We start from the raw sequence: 26,534 nt of genomic DNA on the forward strand, positions 1-26,534 counted from the left end.
CTAAAGAAACTAAAGACCTATATATAGAAAACTATAAAACACTAGTGAAAGAAATCAAAGAGGATACTAATAGATGGAGAAATATACCATGTTCATGGATTGGAAGAATCAATATAGTGAAAATGAGTATACTACCCAAAGCAATCTATAGATTCAGTGCAATCCCTATCCAGCTACCAACAGTATTTTCACAGAGCTAGAACAAATAATTTCACAATTTGTATGGAAATACAAAAACCCCCGAATAGCTAAAGCAGTCTTGAGAAAGAAGAATGGAACTGGAGGAATCAACCCGCCTGACTTCAGGCTCTACTACAAAGCCATGTCATCAAGACAGTATGGTACTGGCACAAAGACAGAAACATAGATCAATGGAACAAAATAGAAAGCCCAGAGATAAATCCACACACCTATGGACACTTTATCTTTGACAAAGGAGGCAAGAATATACAATGGAGAAAAGACAATCTCTTTAACAAGTGGTGCTGGGAAAACTGGTCAACCACTTGTAAAGGAATGAAAATATAATACTTTCTAACACCATACAGGAAAAGAAACTCAAAATGGATTAAACATCTAAATGTAAGACCAGAAACTATAAAACTGTTAGAGGAGAACATAGGCAAAACACTCTCCAACATAAATCACAGCTGGATCCTCTATGACCCACCTCCCAGAATATTGGAAATAAAAGGAAAAATGAACAAATGAGACCTAATTAAAATTAAAAGCTTCTGCACAACAAAGGAAACTATAAGCAAGGTGAAAAGACAGCCTGCAGAATGGGTAAAAATAATAGCAAATGAAGCAACTGATAAACAACTAATCTCAAAAATATACAAGCAACACCTGCAGCTCAATTCCAGAAAAATAAAAGACCCAATCAAAAAATGTGCCAAAGTTTAAATAGACATTTCTCCAAAGAAGACATACAGATGGCTAACAAACACATGAAAAGATGCTCAACATCACTCATTATCAGAGAAATGCAAATAAAAACCACAATGAGGTACCATTTCCTGCCAGTCAGAATGCTGCTATCCAAAAGTCTACAAACAATAAATACTGGAGAGGATGTGGAGAAAGGGGAACGCTCTTACACTGTTGGTGGGAATGCAAACTAGTAGAGCCACTTTGGAGAACAGTGTGGAGATTCCTTAAGAAACTGGAAATAGAACTGCCTTATGACCCAGAAATCCCACTGCTGGGCATATACACCGAGGAAACCAGAATTGAAAGGGACATATGTACCCAATGTTCATTGCAGCACTGTTTATAATAGCCAGAACATGGAAACAACCTAGATGTCCATCAGCAGATGAATGGAAAAGAAAGCTGTGGTACATATACACAATGGAGTATTACTCAACCATTATAAAGAATACATTTGAATCAGTTCTAGTGAGGTGGATGAAACTGGAGCCGATTATACAGAGTGAAGTAAGCCAGAAAGAAAAACACCAATACAGTATACTAATGCATATATATGGAATTTAGAAAGATGGTAATGATAACCCTGTATGCGAGACAGCAAAAGAGACATAGATGTATAGAACAGTCTTTTGGACTCTGTGGGAGAGGGAGAGGGTGGGATGACTTGGGGGAATGGCATGGAAACATGTATAATATCATATAAGAAATGAATCACCAGTCCAGGTTCGATACAGGATCCTTGGGGCTGGTGCACTGGGATGACCTGGAGGGATGGTACGGGGAGGGAGGTGGGAGGGGGGTTCAAGCTGGGGAACACATGTATGCCTGTGGCAGATTCATGTTGATGCGTGAAAGTGATTTTAAAGTGTCAAATGTTGTTCACATATCAATTAATTCTTAACACACATTAATATCCAACACTTTGATGTGCTGACCACATTTTCTGTTAACACTCCAAATCCCCCAATACAGTGGCTTTCTACCAAAGCACACAACTAGCATAACAGCCAATCTTATACTCCTATTTTACTAAATAATACCTATTGAAGAAAAGAATGATGTTAATATTTATTGACTACCAGATAAGATACTAGGCAGTTTTTCCTTATACTAGCCCTAAGATATAATTATTCCCATGACATAGGCACAGAAGTTTAAAACCAGAGAGTTCAGTAAGCTGTTTCGGTTTGGGAGAGTAAATCTAAGGCAAAGCTAAACAGGGATCAGCCTTTCTGATTCCCAATATATTTTCATTGAACTCAAACTTTGTGTGAGGAACAATCCATTCTCAACTTGTAGCAAATAAAACTTTCCATGTATGCTTTTTTAAAAATCTTTTCTATTGTCCAGTTTCTGGTGCTAATTTTACCTTCTTCATTTCTTATTCCAATGGACAACAGATTTGTTTTTTTCCCCCATATACATGTTGATGGGATCTGCTACATACTCAAGTGCCTCTTCACAGATGGCTAAAACCCTTCCACTTTTCTTCTTGTTATACAGGGGATAAAAAGTTGTTCCAAAAATTGAGACTAAAATTGATCCTATTTTTGAAACACACACACAAACACACACGCAGCTGTAGTGAGAAAACATTCTAAGTCATTAATTCACTTTTTACTTTTAAGGTTCTCCCACCCCCAGAGCTGAATCTTATTCAATCCCTCTCAATGGTTAGCTCATGCTTCTCAGGGGTAGAGATTATCTTGGGTGATTAAAAGATAAGAACTACTGAGCAGCAGAGACAAGAATAGAAAGTACAGAATGTTGATTCTGAAAATAATGTCAGAAACCATCTAGGTACATTCAGGTACAGTGAAAACATGAAAGTGCTATGGAAATGTTTTGAAAAGGGAATGGAGAGTCAGATTTGTCTCATTTCAGAAAAATGGGAAGTATGCAATATACAGGTCACTAACACTGAGTTATTTCTGCCAGAGAAAATGCTGTTGGGACTAGACTAAAAGAGACAAGAAAGGCTGACTTATAGCTTCTTTACTGAGCATGAACAGCTTTATCAGAAAGGAGGCAAGATACTGAAAGGTTCCTAGATGCACTCCCACAGGAGGGAAGAAACAAGGGAAAAAAATGGCAAATAACACTCCCAACAAGAAAACTGCCAAGAAAAGATATTTGATTTATATCACCCATCATATCATAACACAGCACATCACCATCAGTTTAAAAGATATAAAGAATTCATAGCTACACAACAAGAGAAGAAATGAAAAATATGTGATTCAGGAATATGCACAAGTCAACAGAAACAAGCATGAGCTCGCGACACTTGGCAAAGAAGTTGGATAAAACAAAACTGTCACATATGAAGTCAAACGGGAAGCAACACAAAGAATGACAGATACTTCTGAAATCACTGTAAAGGACAGAGAGGACAGGACTGACTGAAGTAAAGAGAATAAAATGAAAATGAAGAAAAAATTTGTAAAAAATCTGAGAAAATTTAAGATATAGAGGGCAGATAAAAGAGATTCAACATAAATAAGTATCAGCATGCATTATACATATTTAAATAAATAATTATGAAATTTTTGCAGAAAGGAAGCAGATCTCAAATCTACATATTAAATGTTCACACCAAGTTACACAAAAACATGACCAAAAAAATGAGTAATACTTCAATTCAGTTCAGTCGCTCAGTCGTGTCAAACTCTTTGCGACCCTATGAATCGCAGCACCCCAGGCCTCCCTGTCCATCACCAACTTCCGGATTTCACTCAAACTCATGTCCATCGAGTCGGTGATGCCATTCAGCCATCTCATCCTCTGTCGTCCCCTTCTCCTCCTGCCCCAATCCCTCCCAGCATCAAAGTCTTTTCCAATGAGTCAACTCTTCACATGAGGTGGCCAAAGTATTGGAGTTTCAGCTTTAGCATCAGTTCTTCCAAAGAACACCCAGGACTGATCTCCTTTAGGATGGACTGGTTGGATCTCCTTGCAGTCCAAGAGACTCTCAAGAGTCTTCTCCAACACCACAGTTCAAAAGCATCAATTCTTCGCCACTCGGCTTTCTTCACAGTCCAACTCTCACATCCATACATGACCACTAGAAAAACCATAGCCTTGACCAGACGGACCTTTGTTGGAAAGGTAATGTCTCTGCTTTTGAATATGCTACCTAGGTTGTTCACAACTTTTCTTCCAAGGAATAAGCGTCTTTTAATTTCATGGCTGCAATCACCATCTGCAGTGATTTTGGAGCCCCCCAAAATAGTCTGATAGTGTTTCCACTGTTTCCCCATCTATTTCCCATGAAGTGATGGGACCAGATGCCATGAACTTCGTTTTCTGAATGTTGAGCTTTAAGCCAACTTTTTCACTCTCTTTCACTTTCATCAAGAGGCTTTTTAGTTCCTCTTCACTTTCTGCCATAAGGGTGGTGTCATCTGCATTTCTGAAGTTATTGATATTTCTCCCGGTAATCTTGATTCCAGCTTGTGCTTCTTCCAGCCCAGTGTTTCTCATGATGTAATCTGCGTAGAAGTTAAATAAGCAGGGTGGCAATATACAGCCTTGACGTACTCCTTTTCCTATTTGGAACGAGTCTGTTGTTCCATGTCCAGTTCTAACTGTTGCTTTCTGACCTGCATACAGGTTTCTCAAGAGGCAGGTCAGGTGGTCTGGTATTTTCATCCCTTTCATAATTTTCCACAGTTTATTGTGATCCACACAGTCAAAGGCTTTGGCAGAGTCAATAAAGCAGAAACAGATGTTTTTCTGGGACTCTCTTGCTTTTTCCATGATCCAGAGGATGTTGGAAACTTGATCTCTAGTCCCTCTGCCTTTACTAAAACCAGCTTAAACATCTGGAAGTTCCCCGTTCTTGTATTGCTTAAGCCTGGCTTGGAGAATTTTGACTACATGTTGCAAATATGTGGTCATTTAGACTACTTTCCTAGCATGTGAGATGAGTGCAATTGTGCAGTAGTTTGAGTATTCTTTGGCATTGCCTTTCTTTGGGATCAGAATGAAAACTGTCCTTTTCCAGTCCTGTGGCCCCTGCAGAGTTTTCCAAATTTGATGACATATTGAGTGCAGCACTTTCACAGCATCATCTCTCAGGATTTGAAATAGCTCAACTGGAATTCCATCACCTCCACTAGCTTGTTCATAGTGATGCTCTCTAAGGCCCACTTGACTTCACATTCCAGGATGTCTGGCTCTAGGTGAGTGATCACACCATTGTGATTATCTGGGTCATGAAGCTCATTTTTGTACAGTTCTTCTGTGTATTCTTGCTACCTCTTCCTGATATCTTCTGCTTCTGTTTTTTTCTTTTTTTCTTTCCTAGCTCCGCTATCTTTTAGCATTGAATGTTATTTTCTAGAAATCTGAGGCCATCCTAATATTTTTCATTCACAATTGATTTGATATTTTTGTTGAGTTTGTGAATGAAAAATATTAGGATGGCCTCAGACTTCTAGAAAATAACATTCAATGCTAAAAGACAGTGGAGCTAGGAAAGAAAAAAAAACTACCTAAAACAAAACTGTCATTCACCATCAAAACCTCAGACTACATAGTTTCCAGGAGTTTTACAGGGTTCTTTACCTTTTGAAGAAACAACTAAAAATGGAAAAAGAAACAGTCTTTTGGACTCTGTGGGAGAGGGAAAGGGTGGGATGATTTGGGAGAATGGCATTGAAACATGTATAATATCATATATGAAACGGATCGCCAGTCCAGGTTCAATGCATGATACTGGATGCTTGGGGCTGGCGCACTGGGACAACCCAGAGGCATGGTATGGGGAGGGAGGTGGGAGGGGGTGTTCAGGATGGGGAACATGTGTATACCTGTGGCAGATTCATGTTGATGTATGGCAAAACCAATACAATATTGTAAAGCAATTAACCTCCAATTAAAATAAATAAATTTGACCCAGAGAGATGTTATGGGGAGGGAGGTGGGAGGGGGGTTCATGTTTGGGAACGCATGTAAGAATTAAAGATTTTAAAATTAAAAAACTAATAAAAAAAATAAAAAATAAAAAATGAATGATGAAGGGTGTGAAAAAGAAACTAGCTAACAAAAAGACATTGAGTGAAAATTAGACTAAGTAGTTATTATTTAATTCAGTTATCTGATATATTAAGATTAAAACATATGGAGGATTATGGGAATAAGGAACTTCCCTTATGGCCCATTGGTTAGGACTCAGTGCTTCCACTGCAGGGGGCACACATTCAATCTCTCCTCAGGGAACTAAGATCCCACCTGTCACATGGCATGGCCAAAAATTTATACCACTATAAAAATAAATATTTGCAACATGTATCATTAATCCCTAATGAATAAAGAGCCTCTAAAAAATTGAGAAACACCAACAATCCGAGAGAAACTTGGGCAAGGATATGAAAAAGTTAAGCAGGTCTAGAATATGGGAAATTCCATAGGACAAATGACCTGGTTTACTCAATAAATATTTTTCAGGGGAAAAAAAGATGGAGGGCCATTGTTATTAGTTAAAAGATGATTTTAGAGATATATAAACCAAAGGCACTGTGTCGACATTTTTGAAACCTAATTCAAACAATAATTAAAAACACTTTTTAAAGTTACAGTGGATATTTGAATATGGAGTATTAAATATTAAGGAGTCATAGTATTTTAGTACATGATGGTGATGATATTATGGATTATTTTTAAAGGCTTATCTGTTAGAGAAACATACTGAAATATTAAAGAGTGAATTAATGTGATATCTGAGATTTTATTTTAAATATTCCATAAAAATTATAAGAAAGAAAAGGGATAGGTGAAGCAAAAATGTTGGTAAGTTTTGAATATGGAGATGGGTCTATGGGGACTCATTATATTATTCTCCCTACTTGTGAACATGTTAAAAATTTAATTGTGTTCATTCAAATGAGCAGTTCTAAAAGACTTGTATGGCAGTGCAATTATCTGTGTCTAGAGAACAAATAAATCAGAAATACCCCAATTACTTCAGTTACCACTGAAATACCCTTTGCTTTCCTTTACTGTTATTTGTTTTAAAAGTAACAATTTTAAGTGAGGAATATAAGAGTCTTGTGACAGTTTTTTCTCTTGAGCTGACTGATTCTGAACTGACTTGTCATGTAAGTAGGGACTTTGGCTAAAATGGGCTTCCCTGGTGGCTCACAGGTAATGAATCTGCCTGCAATGTGGGAGACCTGGGTTCGATCCCTGGGTTGAGAAGATCTGGGGAAGGAAATGGCAACCCACTACAGTATTTGCCCAGAAAATTCCATAGACAGAGGAGCCTGGCAGACTACAGTCCATGGGGTCACAAAGAGTTGGACATGACTGAGTGACTAACACTTGATTAAAATAGAAGAATCACATTATTATAATTCTGCTCATGAAATCCTTTGTCATTTAGGGTGGGGGAAGAAGGTATGCAAATATTATGGATATTAAGAAAAGTTAATTTGTTATCGATCATAAGTGAGATACCAGGAGGTACATAAATGCTGCTATGAAACCTCCTTTGCAATATCTCACCACCACCTCCCCTAACTCATTCAGGGGAGGGCTTCTGCTCCTTTAACAAATCTTGCTATGCAGTTCATAATTATTTCAAACAAGCTATTATCCATCACGGGCTAACTGCGTTGTTGTTTTTTGTTAACTCTCTGGACAATACAATATTTGAAGATAAATAATAACAGAAGCATTTCAGACAAGAAGGGAAAAAATGCAAGGGGAATGATCAGAAGTAGGGGTTCCAGCACTGTCGAAGGACACCAAACAGGTCATAGTTCCTTGTATTTAATTTTAGGAATGAGTGGACATAAGACTGCAGGAAATATACTTGAACTACTGAGTAATGCAAACTACCAGACACTTCTAATGCTACTTTAGCAAAATTCATCCAGGCATGCACACTAAGTAGCTTCAGTCATGTCTAACTCTTCACAACCCTATGGACTGTAGCCCACCAGGATCCTCTGTCCATGGGATTTCCCAGGCAAGAGTACTGGAGTGGGTTGCCACACCCTCCTCCAGAGGATCTTCCAGACCCAGGGATCAAACCTGAGTCTCCTGCATCGGCAAGCAGGTTCTTTACCATAAAGCCCAGCAAAATTCATATTTCAAAGCAAATAATATATATACTTCATACAATTATCCCACATTGATCATCCATCAAGGAAAACATTCTCAGGAATGTTCTAAATTCAGATACCCTTTTATTAGCTTCATTTTAATTGCTTTAAGAAGTTTAAAAATTATTTACATTTATTTATTAAAAAAATAAATATTCCACTAATTTCAAGAAGACATCTCCCTCTACTTCCAAATCAGTTATAATAACAGAACATAACCAAACACAATGTGCATAATGTACCTTTAGCTTTACATACCATCCTGCAAAACACAATAAGACAGGATTAATGGATGGCACTGCTTACCTACTCAAGTGATTAGAGAAATTCAATCATACTTTGGAAGATTTAATATGATTCCATGAGTATGATCTACAATATGATTGATTTTATTAACAGCATAATTTCAGTGACATTTTCAAGTCCAGTGTGATGGGAATTCAGGACTCTGAAGTTCATACTTGCTATTTCAACATTTTCACCTACTTTTAATAGTTTCTATCTGAGTGGTGACACTCTGTTCAGATGTGGTTATCTGCTTCTCCATTCTTTTCTGCTGTGCTTATGCTACAATCAAACTATCATGAATTCCTCCCATGGGAGTCATGCCCTTGCTAGTATTGATGCTTTTATTGCAGAATCTGCCCCTAAGGTAGCCAGAGTCTTAACACTGCCCCTCTCTGCAGCTCACAGCATAACCTGCTCCTCCATGACACATGAAGGACACTAACACACACACACACACACACACACACACACACACACACACAGAGTCAGCTCACACCCATGCATACATGTCCAGGATGTGTGCATTTCAGATTCCAGAAGCTCCTGGCCTAGCTGTCATGAGTGCTACTCAGGCACTGTGTTGGCATCTTCACTGACCAGAGATCCTTTACTTCCCCATGAGAAGAAAGGACTCACTTGGTTTGGTGGTAGGGAGATCTCATCTATTCATGCCTTCAACTTCCACCCTGAAAACGTCACCCTCAAATCTAATCAGTTTAAATTCTCTTTCTGGACCTTACCTTGTAGCAAGGTAGCATCCTAATTTTGGCCCAAGGCACCATAAAACCAACAAATTAAAATTACCATAAGGCTAAGATCTACATTTCTTTGACCATCATATCTCTTTCTCCTCTAAATCTACCCAGGCCACTGATTACTTCCGATGACTGATTTTTGGTTTCACTGGGTTTCATTCAGCTCTCAGCTCTTGACCAGCACTTTCCCACATCCACCCCCAGGATGGACCTCAACCTCCTCTGCTATATGGTGATCTACCCCTGTCACACCCTCCAGAAACAACCTGCTAAGGCTGGAAAAATGACTCCTGCTCTGGACTTTGCCTCTTCACCAAAGTAACTGTAAACTGACTTTTATATCTGACTTCATGCCAGATCCAAAAGAGTAAACAAAGTCTTGTGCTGCTCCCATTTCTACTATCCCTGAGCCTACCCTGCTCCTATGGACTCCTGACATTTTCCTACTGAAGCCAAGGTCATAGCAAGAGATCTGTTTCTGGAATGATGCTTCGGTTCCCAGGCCTAAGAGTAAGAGCCCAAGTTTACTGAGTGCTCATCCTGTAGCAGGGACAGTTCAAACTATCTCATGTGTGTGATCTCACTGAAGCCACACCCATAAACTACCCAGGAGAATGATTAGGATCTCATTTAACCCACACTGTGAGGTTTACCAGTACAAATAAAAGAACACTTAGCATTGAAAGGTCTTAAACAACAAGGAAATTCATTACCTAAATTAGAAGTTCTAAGGTAGGGCTGGCTCTGGATATGGTACAATGAAGACATTGGGGCAGATACAGATAAGAACTCAGAACAGCTCAAATCCTCCATGACAGGTCCTGGCTGGCATAGGCAGCCCCCACAAACCCCTGGACCAAGGTTCCCTGACTTAACACTGCAGCGACTTAACTGGGTAATTGCCCCACAAAGGTATGCAGTTTCTTCTCAACACTCACCCCACTACCTCAGTGCCTCTGAGCCTTCCAGGCCCACAAAGAGATCTCAGCATAGCTCAGACAGCAGCAGTACAAGATCTATGTATCTTGTCAGTTTCTTCAGGCAGGAATCTGGGGCACATGGATGGGTGGGATTTCTAAGGGGATCTGCCTGAGGAAGATGAAATGTTCAAATCGGGCTCCATTTAGTATGCACACATTTATCCAGGATCTGGGATTTAATGTTAGCTCAAGCACCTAAAAGGGGTTTTAAAACAATGTGCTACACTATGTATTGAAGCCTAAAATCAATAGCACCCCACAGGCACTAAGAGTTAACAGGCAGAACATCTCTGACCATGTTGAGGAAGAACCCCAAAGTTCATGAAAATAGAAATATTGTGTGTCCTGACTTGTACTTGTTGTTCCAGTCTAATTATTAATAGTGTCCCCTTGAAGCTCTCTCAAAATTGTCCCAGTTTGGGATGGTGTGCCACCTGCCTGCTCAGCCACCCCTTACCCATGCCACCTCAGAAGCACCAGAGAACACTCCCTTCACCAGGGCTATAAGAAAGGCATCAGTGGGGGTAGTACCAGTTTCCCCATAAAGCCCTGTAGTAACTGTCCTCTGGAGCTTAGTCGTGACAGTGGGGAGTACAGAGATTGAAAGTTGAATGAGATTCCCTGATACCAGTGGGAATAATGAGAGTCAGGGTGAAAGTGGCAAAGGCCAATGATAGCCCTTAACCATGAAAAGACACTTGCTGTTGTGTTTTTTTTTTTTTTGGTAGTGCTTGAAATTTATTGAAAAGAATGCAAATGCTTTTTCCAGGTAGCATTGAGGAGCTGGGCTGAGTACTCGCTTTTGTTTGTATTGTTCGGTTTTTAGCATTTTTGTCCAAATGCACACCTCGATGGGACTGCTGCAATTTTGAAACGAAGATGACGGGTGTGCAAAACTGGTGCATAGGAGAAATGTCAACAATTGGGTTGCCAGGCACAATGGGCCCCTGCAGCAATCTGGTGGGCCAGGAGGAAGACCTGGAGTTAGTAGGGAACAATTAATCAAGTTGAAAGATTAGCCCCTGGGGAGGGGGGTGGAGTTGTTGGTGAGCAGTCCAAATCAGTGTCCCAGGAGGTGTAGCCCACAAAGGCATCTTCTAGATTGCTCCTGATCTCCAAAGGCCGGGTCTATCGCTGGAATCTGGTGGAGGGTGCTTGGGTGGCAGCGCAGGTCGCTGGGCAGAGGTGCAGGCCTAACAGTCAGCAGGGCAGAGTATAGGCTGACCGGTTTGTAAGAGGGGCTTGCCCTAGAGCTGGGGCTCAGAACACAGTTCTAATGAGCAGTGAGGGTCCTGGGGCTGGCCAGAGTGGGCAGCAGAGTGCACTTCAGAGACGCCCCAGCCTCAGCAGCAGGTGACTGGAGAGCACTATGCCTGGAACAAAGACAAGCACTACGGCAGAGAATGGAGGGTGAGGAAGACAACCAGAGGGGAGGGAAAGGCCAGGGGATCACAGCGTTAGGGGAGCGCGGTGGCTCCGGGCGGGGCGAGGCAGGGAGGCAGCGGGGGTGGCGGCGGGCAGTGCCCTTCCCCCTCTAGGCCCGAGGGTCTCCGGGCCTAATAATCATCTTCATCTTCGTCTTCGTCGTCTTCGTCGTCATCCCAGCCAAAACACTGTTTCATCTCATCGAGGAAGGCCCGGTAATCGCCCAGGATGGGGCTATCCATCTCAATGTAGGGCACCACCCACTCCTCGGCTTCCCCGGTGAGCAGGCTGATCAGGAATGCCACCTTCATGGCGTCGTTGCAGAATCGGTTCTCGTTGACGAGCATGTAAGACGCCGTCTGCACGATAAACTCGGGGAGCCGGGAGCTCTCGCCGTCAAACGTTTCGGGGAAGGGCACAGGGCAGCTCGGCGGACGTACCTGGCGCAGCAGGGTGGCCCTCTCGCACACCAGCAGCCGAAGCTGTTCCATGAGCTGGCTGTTCTCGATGCTAAGGGCGCGGTGCCGCATCAGAAGCGCGTGCAGCAGCAGGACCAGCTCATCCACCATGGCGAACAGCTTGGAAAGGCAGGGCAGGGCGCAGCTCGATTCGGCTAGGCTAAGGTGCTCTCGGAGGCCTCGCAGGAAGTGCGTGTCGGAGGAGACGCGCGGTGGCTAGGGGCGAGGGGCGGTGCGCGCAGGGGTCCCGGCGGCGGCGCAAGCTCCGCCCACACAGCCGAGCTGACGGCCCCGCTCAGGCACCGCCCGGCTGGAGGGGGCGGGGCCGGGGAAGGCAAGGGGCGGGGCCGGGGTGGCCCGGACTGGGGCTCGGGGTCCGCGCTCGCAGGTCCGGGGGCCGCTGGATAAAGGCGAAGACCCAACCTTGGATGTGGGTCGGGCCGTAGCCTGGACCGTGCAAGCGTGAAAGACCCATCTCTCAGAGAGGTTCAACCTGCTCAGGTTTAAAGGACTCACCACCCTTCAGCCAAGCCGACTCATACATCTCGGTGTTCCTTGGAGGGCCAGTAGCCCCTGGGTTCCCTCTGAGTGGTTTTAACACATTTCTTGGCTTATGAAATCTCCCTCACCCAAAGAACCGTTAGCAGTGCTGGCTTCACGCCAGCGTCACACCCTGTAAGAGTTATGAAAGACCCTCAGGGGTCCTGTCTTTCATGACAAAACGATATTTAAAAGGGATTTTTCTTTGGTTGGAAAATAGTATTGTGTACTTCTATCCCTTTGTTTAAAATTATTTTTGTAAATAGCAAAGTGTAAAAAGTTCTGCAAAATTTAGCATCCAATCACCATTTGCAGGAGTCCTGCCTATCTTTGACTCTATTTCTGTCCTAATGTTAGTGTCCCTTGACTACTGGGTATTTATCCCCTGCTTAACAGTAAACACTTGTGTTTTAAAAATGGCTTTGCTTTTCTACTTTGAATGCGATTATTCAAATAGTTGACAAATGAGTTGGGGAGACAGCCTCTGGGCCACCACATTCTGTTGGAACGCCTTTTAAAATACATTCCCAGTCGAATCACTTCTTGTTACTTCTACCAATACCACCCTGGTCCCAGCCCTCCTTTCTCACACAGGCTGTTGAAACTAACCACTTAACTTTCATTCTTCTCTTCCTATAGTGTATGTATTCCCCAGAGTAAGGACAGGACTCCTTTAGAACAAAAGTTAGATCACTTCCCCTCCCTGCTGTAAACCCTCCAATAGTTTTCCCTTCTCAGTCAAAAGGAAAACCAAAGTCTTGGTAATGGCCTACCAGGCCCTACCTCATCTGTGCCTCCTCTCAGTTCCTGCTGTGCTCTAACCACATTGTTCTCCCTGCTGATTCTTGCACACAAGTAGCTCTGGCCCCAGGACCTTTGTACTTTCTATTTTTCCTGCCTTGGAAGGCTCTCTCCTCATTTAACTGCCTGACTCTTTCTCCCTCGGGTTTCAAAGAGGACTTTCCTAACCACTTCACCTATCAGAGCACCCCATTCTCTGCCAGTAATCTCTAACCCCTTGCCTCACTTCATTTCTCTGCACAGCATTTATCACACCAGTAGCCATCATATCATACAGCACTTTGTATATTTGTCGGCCTCCACTTTAATATGGAAGTCTGTGTGGACAGAGGCTTTGCTTTGTTGGTTGCTCTATCCATAATGCAAGAAAAGTGCCTGGCCCACAGCAAAACTCCATAAATATTTGGTGGATGAAAGAATCACAGGGTTCAGATGTTAAGATAGAATTTACAAGTGGTGGCAGCACAGAGTGTTCAGAAATGCTCAAGTTGTCTGTTATGTTCCATCTCTGATCATGAATAGTTTCCATTGTGAAATTATGGCTGATGTAATAAAAGTGGCAAAATAAAATTTTTAAACCCTATTCAGTCCTTTTACAATAGATTTGATGGACATCCATGGAAGTGAGAAGCTGAGAAAGAGGAGCGAAACGAGACAAAGTTCCAAGGGAGAGGAGGAGGATCCCACTGCAGTGAGGGTGGGCAGGGAAAAGGACAGGCAGGTAGGAATATGAACCCTTGAACACTCCTGGGATGTGAGCTCCCCCAGTGGATCAGAAGGCCCTTGAAACCAAGCAGGGACCCTCTCTCATTCATCCTTTCATCTTCTGCATCTGAAAGCATTAACTAGTTGCTCCATAAGTGTTCAGTGGCTAGAATGAAGGGACAAGAAGTGTTAGAGGTAGGTTTCTGGGCCTCCTGTTCATTCACAGCTCAGGGTGGAAGGTGAACCTGCCTGGGGCCACAATGAGTATCTATCTCTACTTTCCAGCTCTAGACCCTAATCCTGGAGGAGAGGCCCAGGGCTTTAGTCCCAGAAGCACACATCCTGCCGCAGGCACTGGATCTGGCAATTGACATGGGTTGTCTTGTTGACCTTTGCACAAAGACCATACGTGGGGATGGGCCCTCTGGAAGCCTGAGACCCAGGAGTTATAGACTTGCCTAAACCCAGGAGAGCAGTATTTTGGTGGTACGATAGATACCACTGTCTCAGCTTCTCTGATTGTTGTGCCCATGTGCTTCCACTGAAAATTATTTCTGCACTAGAATTCTGTGGATTAGGAAGGTCTGTTGACCCAGAGATGATTAGACCCTTGCTGTCCTACTCCCATTCCTACAAACCCATGACAGAGGAAGTCAGGGAGGAAACCAGAGGAATCAACCACTAGTATTACCTCTGAGAGGGCTCTGGGTACCTAGAGAACAAGAAATGCCCAGGCCAGAACTGACCACAGAGCTGAGCAGGGATTTTGTGAGGTGCAATGGCAACCCACTCCAGTACTCTTGCCTGGAAAATCCCATGGACCGAGGAGCCTGGTAGGCTATAGTCCATGGGGTTGCAAAGAGTCAGACACGACTGAGCAACTTCACTTCACTTCCCAACTTGGAGGGAGAAAAAAAGAGACAGGCAGTTCATCAGGGAAGCAGTTGGGAAGAGGCGGGTAGTATCACTAGATAAATTATATAGAATTGTAATGCTCATGTTAACCAGCTTCCTGGTGCCTGTGAGGCTGTCCCAACCAAGGTCAAGGCCTACAAGACCCTCCTTGCCCATTTATCCTGCTTATGACCACATGGCGCCTTCCTTCTTTCCCTTTCTCCTCTAAAGTGACTCTTCAATGTTCCTTTATGGCTATGTGAAGATGCTGGCGGCAGTAAGTACACCATATGACTTATCTCAGACTCAGAAACTTTATCAGAACAGCTCTGGCCCAGAACGTTCCAAGGGGAGTTCAAACCCCATGCTTTGGCATGAGCACGGGCCCAAGGCCAAGGGTGTGAGTGATCCCAGGTGCTGATCATTTCTACCTCCTTCCAAGCTCCAAACACTGCCCTGGTATATACCTAGCAGTCAGACTGTAAGATTCCCTTGAAATAAACATGAAAACATTCCTAGATTTTTCATCTTCCAGAGGAATGTGTACAGATTGAGAAAATCAAGCTGACACTTAAATATGCAGACAGGAGCAGAAAACAGCTTTGAAGGGAATATTTGCCAGAGGGTCAAACGGATGCTACTAAGATATGGGCCTCTACCCATACACACCTCCCCCTCACTTTTCTTAATCAGGTCCACCTGGGGCTGTGTTTTTACAGTAACCACACCTGCAGGGCTGTGGAGATCTTCAGCCTGAAGAGAGGAATAGGACGGTGCAGCTTTCTTCCTCCTGTCTTCATCCTCTCCAGCTCACCAAAGTGCACTGAAACATTTTTACCTGTTTATTCAAGTACTGAAGAAACATATTCTTATGTCAAAAGAAATTAACTAATACTGGCATGCTGAAATAAAAAGGAAACATTCCCAATACCTTTTCTTCTTCCTGCAAAATCTCACTTAAGAGGATTATTGAAAATCCAAACTTTGGTTTGCCTCCTTCCATTGTATGTGTGTGTGTGTGTGTATGTGTGTGGAAGATATGTGTATATAGATATAATATATATGTATACACACACACATACATAGTGTTTACAGAATCCTAATGCCTATAGTTCTGCTAACAAATGTATGTCAAACTCCCTCACATATCAGGAGGCACAGAGACATGATGCACAGAGCTGTCTTCTTCATAACTGCATAGTACTTCTGAATTTCTTAGGTACATTCCTGCCTCAGAATCAAAGAGATCCAACATAGCTCAGTTTCTCAGATGATGCGGGAGAAGGATGGCAACAAATACACTCACAGTCTCAAAGATGTAGAACTGGAAAAATCAGATTTCTATAACTGAATTATGATTTCTATGAGTTAATACCTTATTATTAAGTAATCAGTATTCTTCATGTATGTTTCTAGATGGCTGTAATATAGCATTTATTGCCCACAGTATATTGCACTAGATTTTTCTTCTCATGGTTTTTCATTCTTACTTATTTTAATATAATTAGTATGTTGAACATGCAAGAGTTTATATAGTTGGTTTGTTTCTGACATTTTCATACATTTTAGAAAGTATCTGGCATCATCATAAATTTTTTCTGGTAAGTGTTAAGAGTGTGACTTGGCATAATTTGTGTTTATTTATTTTAAGTATATTTTAGACCTCTCTTTCAAATTGGCTAGTTACTTTGATTTAGACTAAATTTTTCATGAGGGATAATGGATGTGGTGAGTTGAAAATAACCATAAATTCTTTGCCATTTAACCTATCAAATGTGAAATCGCTCAGTCATGTCTGACTCTTTGCAACCTCATGGACTATACAGTCCATGGAATTCTCCAGGCCAGAATACCAGAGTATTGTAGCCTTTCCCTTCTCCAGGGGATCTTCCCAACCCAGGGATCAAACCCAGGTCTCCCACATTGCAGGCAGATTCATGACCAGCTGAGCCACAAGCCACAGTTCTTTACCTTTGGCCCATCAAAAGGTAGAAACAATTTTGTCTGCTCCTTTAATCTGGGCAGGCATTGTGACTTGATTTGACAAATAAATTGTGGTAGAAGCAATTTTTAACTTATGAGGCAAAGTCTTAAAGACCTGAGGTATCTGCCTGTCACTTGGAATGCTCCCTACTGGGTGGGAGCCAGCCACCATATAAGAAGTCTAACTACCCAGAGACCGTTATGCTACAGAGAAGCTCACTGTACCCCCATGGAGAAAAGGAGGTCATGTGGATGAGCCACAAGGCAGCAGACAAACTTGAGAATGAAGCTCCCCCTTGGACACTCCAGCTCAACAGAGCCATCACCTTAATATAGCTGAGTGGATGACACCAGCTGACCTCAATGAGAGCCTCATGAATTCCAAAACTACATGAACTCCAAGTTGACAGAATCATAAGCAAATAAAATGGCAGTTGCTTTAAAGCATGAAGTTTTGGCATGGTTTGTTTCATGGCAGCAGAGAACTGAAACATGGAAAAACTCAGGATAGGCTGCAGATATTAATAAAAGCATGAACCTCATATCAAAGAACTGATATTATGCTAGGAATCCATGCATGCGTGCTAAGTCTCCTCAGTCGTGTCTGACTCTATGCAACCCTATGGACTGTATGTAGCCCACCAGGTTCCTCTGTCCATTGGGATTCTCTAGTCAGGAATACTGGAGTGGGTTGCCATTTCCTCCTCCAAGGGATCTTCCCCACCCAGGGATCAAAACTGCATCTCTCTTTACCACTAGTGCCACCTGGGAAGCCCTAGGAATCTAGAGTCCTGTCCTATTTTCTTAATTTTATATTTGTCTATTTGGTATTCATTAATTACAGGGCCAAACTAACAGCCAAAGTTGTTTATGTCTCCCCTGCAGTCCAGATCTCAGATTCTGAAACTGTCTCCTGTATCTAAGTCACAGACACCAAGTCAGTATTTCCTCTGACCTAAGTCAACTCGGGGCCAGGTACCAAACATTAGGGACAGTCCCTATTCCTCAGTGCTCACTAGAATTATTTAAACTAGCTAATCTTCAACTGTTTACCTAGCCTTGCCTAGCCTTTCCCATGAAAACTCCAGTAAAGTCTCTCTGGCCTAAGTCTTCACCCTCACTCCTTTCTCCATTTTTACTAAAACCTGGTGTTTCCCAGATGTCCCTTCTTGGCATGGCATGCTCCCTCTTGTCAATGGCATTGACCTCTCCATATCCTCTTTCAGTCCATAAATTAAAATTAAAATTCTGTTGGTACAATTGAGACAAGTCCAAAGTAACCATCTCCTGTGAGGAACTGCTCAGGAGTGTGTATGTGTATGTTCACATCTGTCTCTTTGTGTGTCTGTATCCACGTGGATATACGCATACTGCTGCCCTCTAACACCATGTACCATCTACCACTATGATCCACCACCACTCATGTACCATCATGGTGCTACTTATAGTTAGAACTGGCAGTGTCACATATGACAAAGGTAGACTCAAAGCTAACCATGTTTTCCAGTGAATATATGTGCCTACATAAAAACAGTGAAGCACATTTTAGAGAAGCATTAGGAAAAGAAAAGAATTTTTGAAATTTGGGTTCAAATTCTCATATTCTTACTTACTGTGACTTGAGCAAGTCTCTTAATTTTTCTGAGTCTCAGACTCCTTTGCAATAAATATTCCTAATGGTAGTTTAGTCGCTAAGCCGTGTCTGACTCTTGGGAACCCATGGACTGTAGCCTTCCAGGATCCTCTGTCCATAGGATTCTCCAGCCAAGAATATTGGAATGGGTGGCCATTTCCTTCTCCAGGGCATCTTCCCGACCCAGGAATTGAACCCAAGTCTTCTGCATTGCAGGCAGATTCTTTACCAACTGAGCTACAAAGGAAGCCCAATATTCCTAGTAATAGAATCCAAATCATAAGGTTGCAGTGAAGATCAAATGATAAAATACAAAGGTGTTTGTCAAAAATAAAGCACTGCATGCAGATTGCATATTATTTTTCACCAGAGAATTGTGATTTATTAGTCTTACAGTGACTCTACTACTTGTATTTTAAGTTTAATGTGTAGGTAATTCACTTCTCTTATCATGGTATCCATAAATCTAGCTATGATGTTTAACTTTTAAAAATGTTTACTCTTGAATAAGAAGTTGTTGGAAGCATAACATAAGGTTTCATTTTGGTCTTGTTTTCTGTCAGTTCAAAACACGCTGCTCTCATAGATACGAGACGTAAGGTTTCTGGTTTTGTTTTTAGGGAAAACCAGTGTCCATTATGACCTTCTGAAGGCCAACCTGTAACATTTTCTATTTCCTCCTTCCATCTTGGGAGAATCTGTGCCACATCTGTGATGCGGACACATGATGCTCTCCCTGAGTAAAGAGGCAATTGTACTTCCAGAAACTTTCTTTCATCATTGTGCCACCATGGTGGTCACCTGGGAGAGGCCAGCAGACTTGGGACATCTGAGAGACCAGAAGCAAGGTTTCTCTCAGTCCTTGCAGCATCACTGGTCACCCTTCAGCTGAGTCCCATGATCCTCTCCTCTCAGGCTCCCTAGGGTTTCCTGCTAGCCCTTCAAGTCCCTTGTTTCTTCCTTATCCACTCAGGGTCTATTTCTCTCTACACAGAAAAATGAGTTCATTAAAAATGAGTTAAAAAGTCCTCCCTAGGAAAGAGGAAGCATGTGATGTAAAAGAGTATCCTGAATACCTTTCTCAACTCCCATACTGGTTCCTCCAAGTATACCAGTTTGCTATGCAAATTGGCAATGGATGTCACAGTGTTGGAGGGGAAGGTGCCAATTTTTCACTCTATGGACTCCAAAGTTGTTAAATGAGAGAAGAACCTGCAGAGTGCTCCACTAATGAAAGTACTTCAGATTTCAAATGGGGACATGAAGGGTCATGGAAGAAGAGTAACATGCCTTGGGCAAACATAGGACATTATCTTTAAAGGCAGCGTGGAATTGTGCAAAGAAGACTGGACTAGGGGTGCAAATACCTGGTACAGCTTTTACATCTGTCATGTTCTCTTTCAGACAAGCCCTTGAGCACCTCTCAGATCCAATTTCCCTATTTATAAAAATGAATAAAAAATGCCTCCTCCCAGAGCCAGTGTGAGTCTCAAGTGAGAAAATGGATATGAAAGTAAGTTTTAAAGTGTAAAGTGGTTTTCACACATTAATTCTGTATATTCATTCTTTTAAAACTTGTTTTGAAATAATTTCAAACATACAAGAAACCTGTATGATTTTTAAAAATCCTTCCCCCTTTAGCATATTTGGCGTAGCTTTTTCTCATAGTCAGTACTTGTATGCTTATCAGTACATTTCTGTATTGTATTTTTTTTCTTAAGCCACTTGAGAGCTGCAAGCATGAAGGCTTATTTCTACATGGTATTTCAGTGTGTATTTGCTATAAACAAGTACACTGTCCTATAAAACCTTAGCCTAACTATCAAAATTAAGGATGCTCATTCTCAGTTGCTTCAGGCCTATCCAACTCTTTGCAATCCTATAGACTATAGCCCACCAGACTCTTCTGTCCATGGGACTCTCTAGGCGATCTTCTCAATCCAGGGATCCAAACCTGGGTCTCCTGCCTGTGTCTCCTGCATTGGTAGATGGGTTCTTTACCACTGAGCCACCTGGGACGCCCCCAAATTAAGGATATAATGCTATTATTTAATCCACTTATCTTATTAAGATTTTCTTCAATTGTCCCCCCAATGAAATGTTTAGATCCAGAATTCAGTCCTGTATCATGTGTTACATTTAGCTGTCATGTCACTTCAAGTCTTTCCTTGATGTGGCCTTAGCTTTGGAGATTGCAGGCTCTCTAGTAACAAACTGTTCTTCCATTCCTGATAGTTCTCTGTTATTAGATTCATACTATGCCTCTGGGGAGTTTTTCTCAGTGCATCATATCAGAAAGCACACAATACCCTTTTATTCCATCATGTGTGATGGTAACTTTTAGCAGTTGGTTAAGATGGTTTCTGTCAAGTTTCCCACTCCAAAGTTATGACAATTATCTTGTACTTGTTAAGAAATATTTTTCCCATGGACGGAGGAGCCTGGTGGGCTGCAGTCTGTGGGGTCGCGAAGAGTCAGACACGACTGAGTGACTTCACTTTCACTTTTCACTTTCATGAATTGGAGAAGGAAATGGCAACCCACTCCAGTGTTCTTGCCTGGAAAATCCCAGGGACAGGGGAGCCTGGTGGGCTGCTGTCTATGGGGTCGCACAGAGTTGGACACGACTGAAGCGATTTAGCAGCAGCAACAGCAGCAGCAGCAGCAGCTTGTATTCTACTAAAAAAGAGATTTTCCATCCTATTATTTATGTTTTTTTATCAGTAAAGCCCCTTGGATTCCTATTTTATTCAAAGGTTGTAACCCATTACTGTCTATACTTATGTCAAAGCTCGAATTTTTAAAATTTCCCAAGTGAGAACTGTTTTAAGACACCTCCTGTGTCCTTTGGATGTACTTACCTTACTCTTTGAGAACTTTCTTTTTTTCATGGATAATAAACTATTCCAGGGTCATCTTGCACTTTTCTGGCCCCCAATCTGGAAATAGCCATTTCTCTGAGGGAACTTCATTACCTGCAGTAGAGAATGGTTTTCAGAAATAAAGATGTCATGGTTAGGAATACAAATTGTTATTGGTATTACAGATTTTTCACTTCAACCTCATACCCTACTTCATTCTAGGGTAGACAAAAGTTAAAACTATGAAGCCTCTATCCAAAAAAGAAAAACACTATAAATTGGACTTCATAAAAATGAAAAATGTATTGTTTACCAAAAGATGCTCTAGCAATTATGAAGAGACAAGCCACTGAATATATATACACAAATATACACATCAAAAACTAATATACAAAATAGATAAATAGATTTTAGAATATTTAAATAGAACATATGTTTCAAGAATATATAAATCACTCCTAAAAATGAACAATAAATATAAAAAACTCTTAGAAGGCAGTCTTTTCAGTTTTTTACAAAGCTGAACATACAATCCAGCAGTTGCATCACTTTGTATTTACTGAAATAAGTTGAAAATTTATATCCAAACAAAAGTCTGCACATGAATGTTTATAGCAGCTATATTCACAATCGCCAAAACTTGGAAGCAAACAACATGTCTTTCAACAGGTCAGTGGATAAATAAAATGTGGCATATCCAGACAATATAATAACTCAGCAATTAAAAAAATGAGCTACCAGGCCAAAAAAGACATTGTAGACTTTAAATGTATATTGCTAAGTGAACGAATTGATGCTTTTCAACTGTGGTGTTGGAGAAGACTCTTGAGAGTCCCTTGGACTGCAAGGAGATCCAACCAGTCCTTCCTAAAGATCAGTCCTGGGTGTTCATTGGAAGGATTGATGCTGAAGCTGAAACTCCAATACTTTGGCCACCTGATGTAAAAAGCTGACTCATTTGAAAAGACCAGGATGCTGGGAAAGATTGAGGGCAGGAGGAGAAGGGGATAACAGAGGATGAGATGGTTGGATGGCATCACCAACCCAATTGACATGAGTTTGGGTAAACTCCAGGAATTGGTGATGGACAGGGAGGCATGGCATGCTGCGTCCATGGGGGTCACAAAGAGTTGGCCACGACTGAGCGACTGAACTGAACTGAAGTGAAAGAAGCAATCTGAAAAGACAACATACTATGTAATTCCAACTATATGACATTCTGGCAAAAGCAAGACTATGCAGACAGTAAAAAGGTTAGTGGTTTCCAGTGGCAGGTTGAGGGGTAGGAATGAATAGGCAAAGAGAAGCTTTGTTGGGAATGAAACTATCCTGTATAATAATATAATGCCATTATACATTTCTCAATACCCACGGAATGTACAATTGAAAGAGTGAACTCTAATGTTAACTACAGACTTTAATTAATAATAATGTATCACTATTGGCTCTTCAACTGTGAAAAATATACCAAATATATCTTTCAGTAAGGAAAGATGTGAATAATAGGAAGAATTTATGAGGGAGAAGGAGGTCGAATATGGGCACTCTGTACGTTCTGCTCAATTTTCCTGTATACCTAAAACTGCTCTAAAAATAAAACTTATGCATTAAAAACAAAAGACAAATGACTCAATTTTTTTAATGGGCAAAAGTCTTGAATAAACTAGTCTGCAAAATAAGATATAGGAATGACGAATAGGTATATGAAAAGGTGATAAACATCACTAGTATAAAGGAAATACAATAAGAAACTACTTTATTCTCATTTAGAATGGCCAAATTTTTTAAAGCACTAACATGATGTTGAGAATGTGAAATGGCTGGAACACTCATACTCTGGTGTTAGGAAGTAAAATGGTATAGCCATTCTATAGAGCTAACAGGCAATTTCTTATACAGTTAAACATATATCAGCACTATGACCCAGTGATACTGCTCCTAGAATAAAAACGTATGTTCACGAAAGTTCACTCCTAGAATGTTCATAAAGCATTGGAAACAACCCAAATATCTATCAGCAAAAGAATGAATAAAACAAATTGTGGCACATCCATATAATCAGTACTATTCAGCAAATTACTAATACGCACAACTCAAAGATGAATCCCAAAAGCATCATTCTGAGTGAAAGAAGCCAGTCATACCTGTATGGCTCAATTTGTGTGTAATCCCGTAACAGTCGCAATTACATTTTGGCAGTAGAAATCAGAACAAAGGTTGCCTGAGGCTGGATGTATGTGCAAGGGGGATTGATTACAAAGAGAGACAAGAGAAATTTTGAGGGTGATGAAAGGGTTCTATATCTTAACTGCAGTGATGGTTACATGGTTCTGTTCAATCTTAAAGCTCATCCAACTGAACACTTAAGATCCATGCCTTCTAATTTATATAAATATACTTGATTTTTTTTTTTAAAAAGGACTGTGGAGTATTATCTTCAAAGACCTTAACAAAAGAAAAGCTGATGCAAAATTCTCAATATAACAAATCTGACATTTGATAATAAAGATACAGAGTACTTTTAGCATTTGGGAAAAGCTAATGAAGCATAACACCCATGACTCATTCTGGAAGATACTGCTAATTTCCAAATTTTGATTATCTATCTCTCTGGGTCCATTCAGAAGGCACTTTTTTTGTATAACGTGTATGTTTACAAATTTCAGTTACCATGTGTTGTGGCCTGAATTGTGTCCTCACCCCAAAATTAATCTGAAGTTTAACTCTGGGTCTGGAAGATCCCCTGGAGAAGGAAATGGCAACCAACTTCAGTATTCTTGCCTGGAAAATTCCATGGACAGAGAAGCTTGGCGGGCTACATAGGGTTGCAAAGAGTTGGACATGACTAAGTGTGTGCACACAACCATCATTATGTCAGAGTGTGACCATATTCAGAGACAGGGAATTTACAGAGGTGATTAGTTAAAATGAGTTAAGATGAGCCTTAATCCAATATGTCTAGTGTCTTTATATGATGAGGATATTTGGTCACAGACCTATACAGATGGACAATGATATCAGTTCAGTTCAGTTCACTTCAGTTCAGTCTCTCAGTCATGTCTTACTCTTTGAGACCCCACAGAAGATGTTGTAAAGACACATGAAAGAGGGAGCCATCTACAAGCCAAAGACAAAAGCCTGGATCGTATCTTTCCCTCATGGTTCTCAGAAGGAACCAACCCTACAGATATCTTGATTTTGGACTTCCAGCCTCCAGAACTATGAGAAAATAAATTTCTGTTATTTAAGCTACAAATCTGTGGTACTTTGTTATGGCAGCCTTAGCACACTAGTACACCATGGTTAAGTTAACTCACACCACTTCCCAAAAATAGGGTTTAAATGTCAGTTACCACTTGAATAATTGCATAGTGTGTTAGTCATTCAGTCTTGTCCAACTCTTTGTGACCCCATGGACTGCAGACCACTAGGCTCCTCTGTCCATGGGATTTTTCAGACAAGAATACTGGAGTGGGTTGCCATTTCCTTCTTCAGGGCATAAGGTACAGATGTTTTCAACTAACTCTTCAATCCACGTGTTACTGTATAAATAAAAAATACACATCATGATAAATAACCAATCATATTATTTTTTACACAGTGTGTCAGTGATTGGTCACTAAACAGCTGATATTTAGTTCAGACACAGACTGCAAAGCACACATGCTAAATGTGTTACATACTTTCCCCCCAGGGAAAAAGCCACGTGACATTTTATAAAAATGGATAATAGAAAGATGGTACTGGTCAACAAATGAAGGTATAGCAACGAAACAAGAAAATTAAACTAAGCATGATGTGGTCATAATGGAGAGAATGAAAAAGTCACAGAAGTAACATGTTCAAAAACACAGTAAAGGACCCATAAAGAAATTTCACAGTATTAAAAATGAAAGGGGGATGATCTATATCTAGAAACAAGTATGATCATTTGCCAAGGTGTAGAAAAGATGCTTATTTGCTATCATTTGGCCCCTATGTGCTGGGAAGCAGTTGTGATTTTCTAGGATCTCAAGGAAGCTCAGAAGATCTATCCCTGTGTGTGGTTACAAAGCAGATGTCCCTAAGAGCTTACTGGGAATCTCCCGGGAATCTTACTTCTGCCTATGCATCTGGCTGCAACTGCTGCTGGAGTGTAATAGACCAATCTGTTCAACCTTCTAAATCTCATGCAAGTCCCTCTTATTGGCAGACTTCAATCTGGGACCATTTAGGACAGGGGATTCTGAGAAATTATTCTCTAGCTTCTCTTCTGTGATGCAAAAACAAAACAAACAACAACAGCAACAACAACAACAAAAAGCTTAAAATCCTTTGATGGTTGTAGTAGGGAGAATAATGGCCACTGAAAGATGTCCAATCCCTGGAACCTGTGAATGTAACCTTACAAGTGAAAAGGAACTCTGCAGATAAAATTGCACATTTTTAAAAGCTGAATTGTACTGTATGTAAATAATTTCAATAAAGTATACATTCAAATCATCTCAATAAATATATATTTAATAAAGTATACACCTGGGGCTTTCCAGGTGGCACAGTGGTAGAGAATCTGCCTGCCAATGCAGAAGACTCAAAAGACACAGGTTCGATTCCTGGGTTGGGAAGATCCCCTGGAGAAGGGAATAGTTACCCACTCCAGTATTCTTGCCTGGAGGATTCCACAGAGAAATCCTGGCGGGCTACAGTCCATAGTGTCACAAAGAGTAGGACATGACTGAGAACACACACACACACACAAACACACACACACACACACACACAAATCATCTCAATAAAGTATGTATATATATGAAGAAGCACTCGTGCTTACGCTAAGAAGTGAAGTGTAAGGTTATGCAGTATTGTGTTCCATGCACTCTGTTGCTGATCTACTGCCTTGTCTTACTGATGCAGGTATTAGAATCAGGGCTGTAGGCTCCTTAGTCCTGCTGGACCTTCAGCTTCAGCTTCAATTCCTCTAACTTATGGATGAGACATGTTCGCTTCCTAATAAAAAAACATTGGCATCTCTTGAAGTTCATCTGCATCACCAAAGAGGTGGTGGGAGACTGATGGGGATATTAGCTTATTCTAGTATTTTTCTGGTTTCTCCATCTTACACACGCTTTATCTCCTAACTTCCTGCCCTGCTCTCTTCAGACCAAACACAAACTCAGAAGCAACAGTTGT

At 41.2% G+C, this 26,534-nt stretch overlaps 1 protein-coding gene across 1 annotated transcript; it reads right to left on the reverse strand.

The window, feature by feature from the left end:
• Positions 1-10,780: 10,780 nt before the first annotated feature.
• LDOC1 (leucine zipper down-regulated in cancer 1) lies at positions 10,781-12,199 on the reverse strand. The gene has a single exon (XM_013976304.2). The coding sequence runs from the start codon at positions 12,057-12,059 to the stop codon at positions 11,622-11,624; it is 438 nt and encodes a 145-aa protein (XP_013831758.2). The 5' UTR covers positions 12,060-12,199; the 3' UTR covers positions 10,781-11,621.
• Positions 12,200-26,534: the final 14,335 nt, after the last annotated feature.

This window comes from Capra hircus (assembly GCF_001704415.2).
Source record: "Capra hircus breed San Clemente chromosome X unlocalized genomic scaffold, ASM170441v1, whole genome shotgun sequence".
NCBI lineage: Eukaryota > Metazoa > Chordata > Mammalia > Artiodactyla > Bovidae > Capra > Capra hircus.

What these genes read in the sequence shown, in the direction of transcription:
- LDOC1 (XM_013976304.2), bottom strand. Translation starts at nt 12,059, where the DNA reads ATGGTGGATGAGCTGGTCCTGCTGCTGCACGCGCTTCTGATGCGGCAC.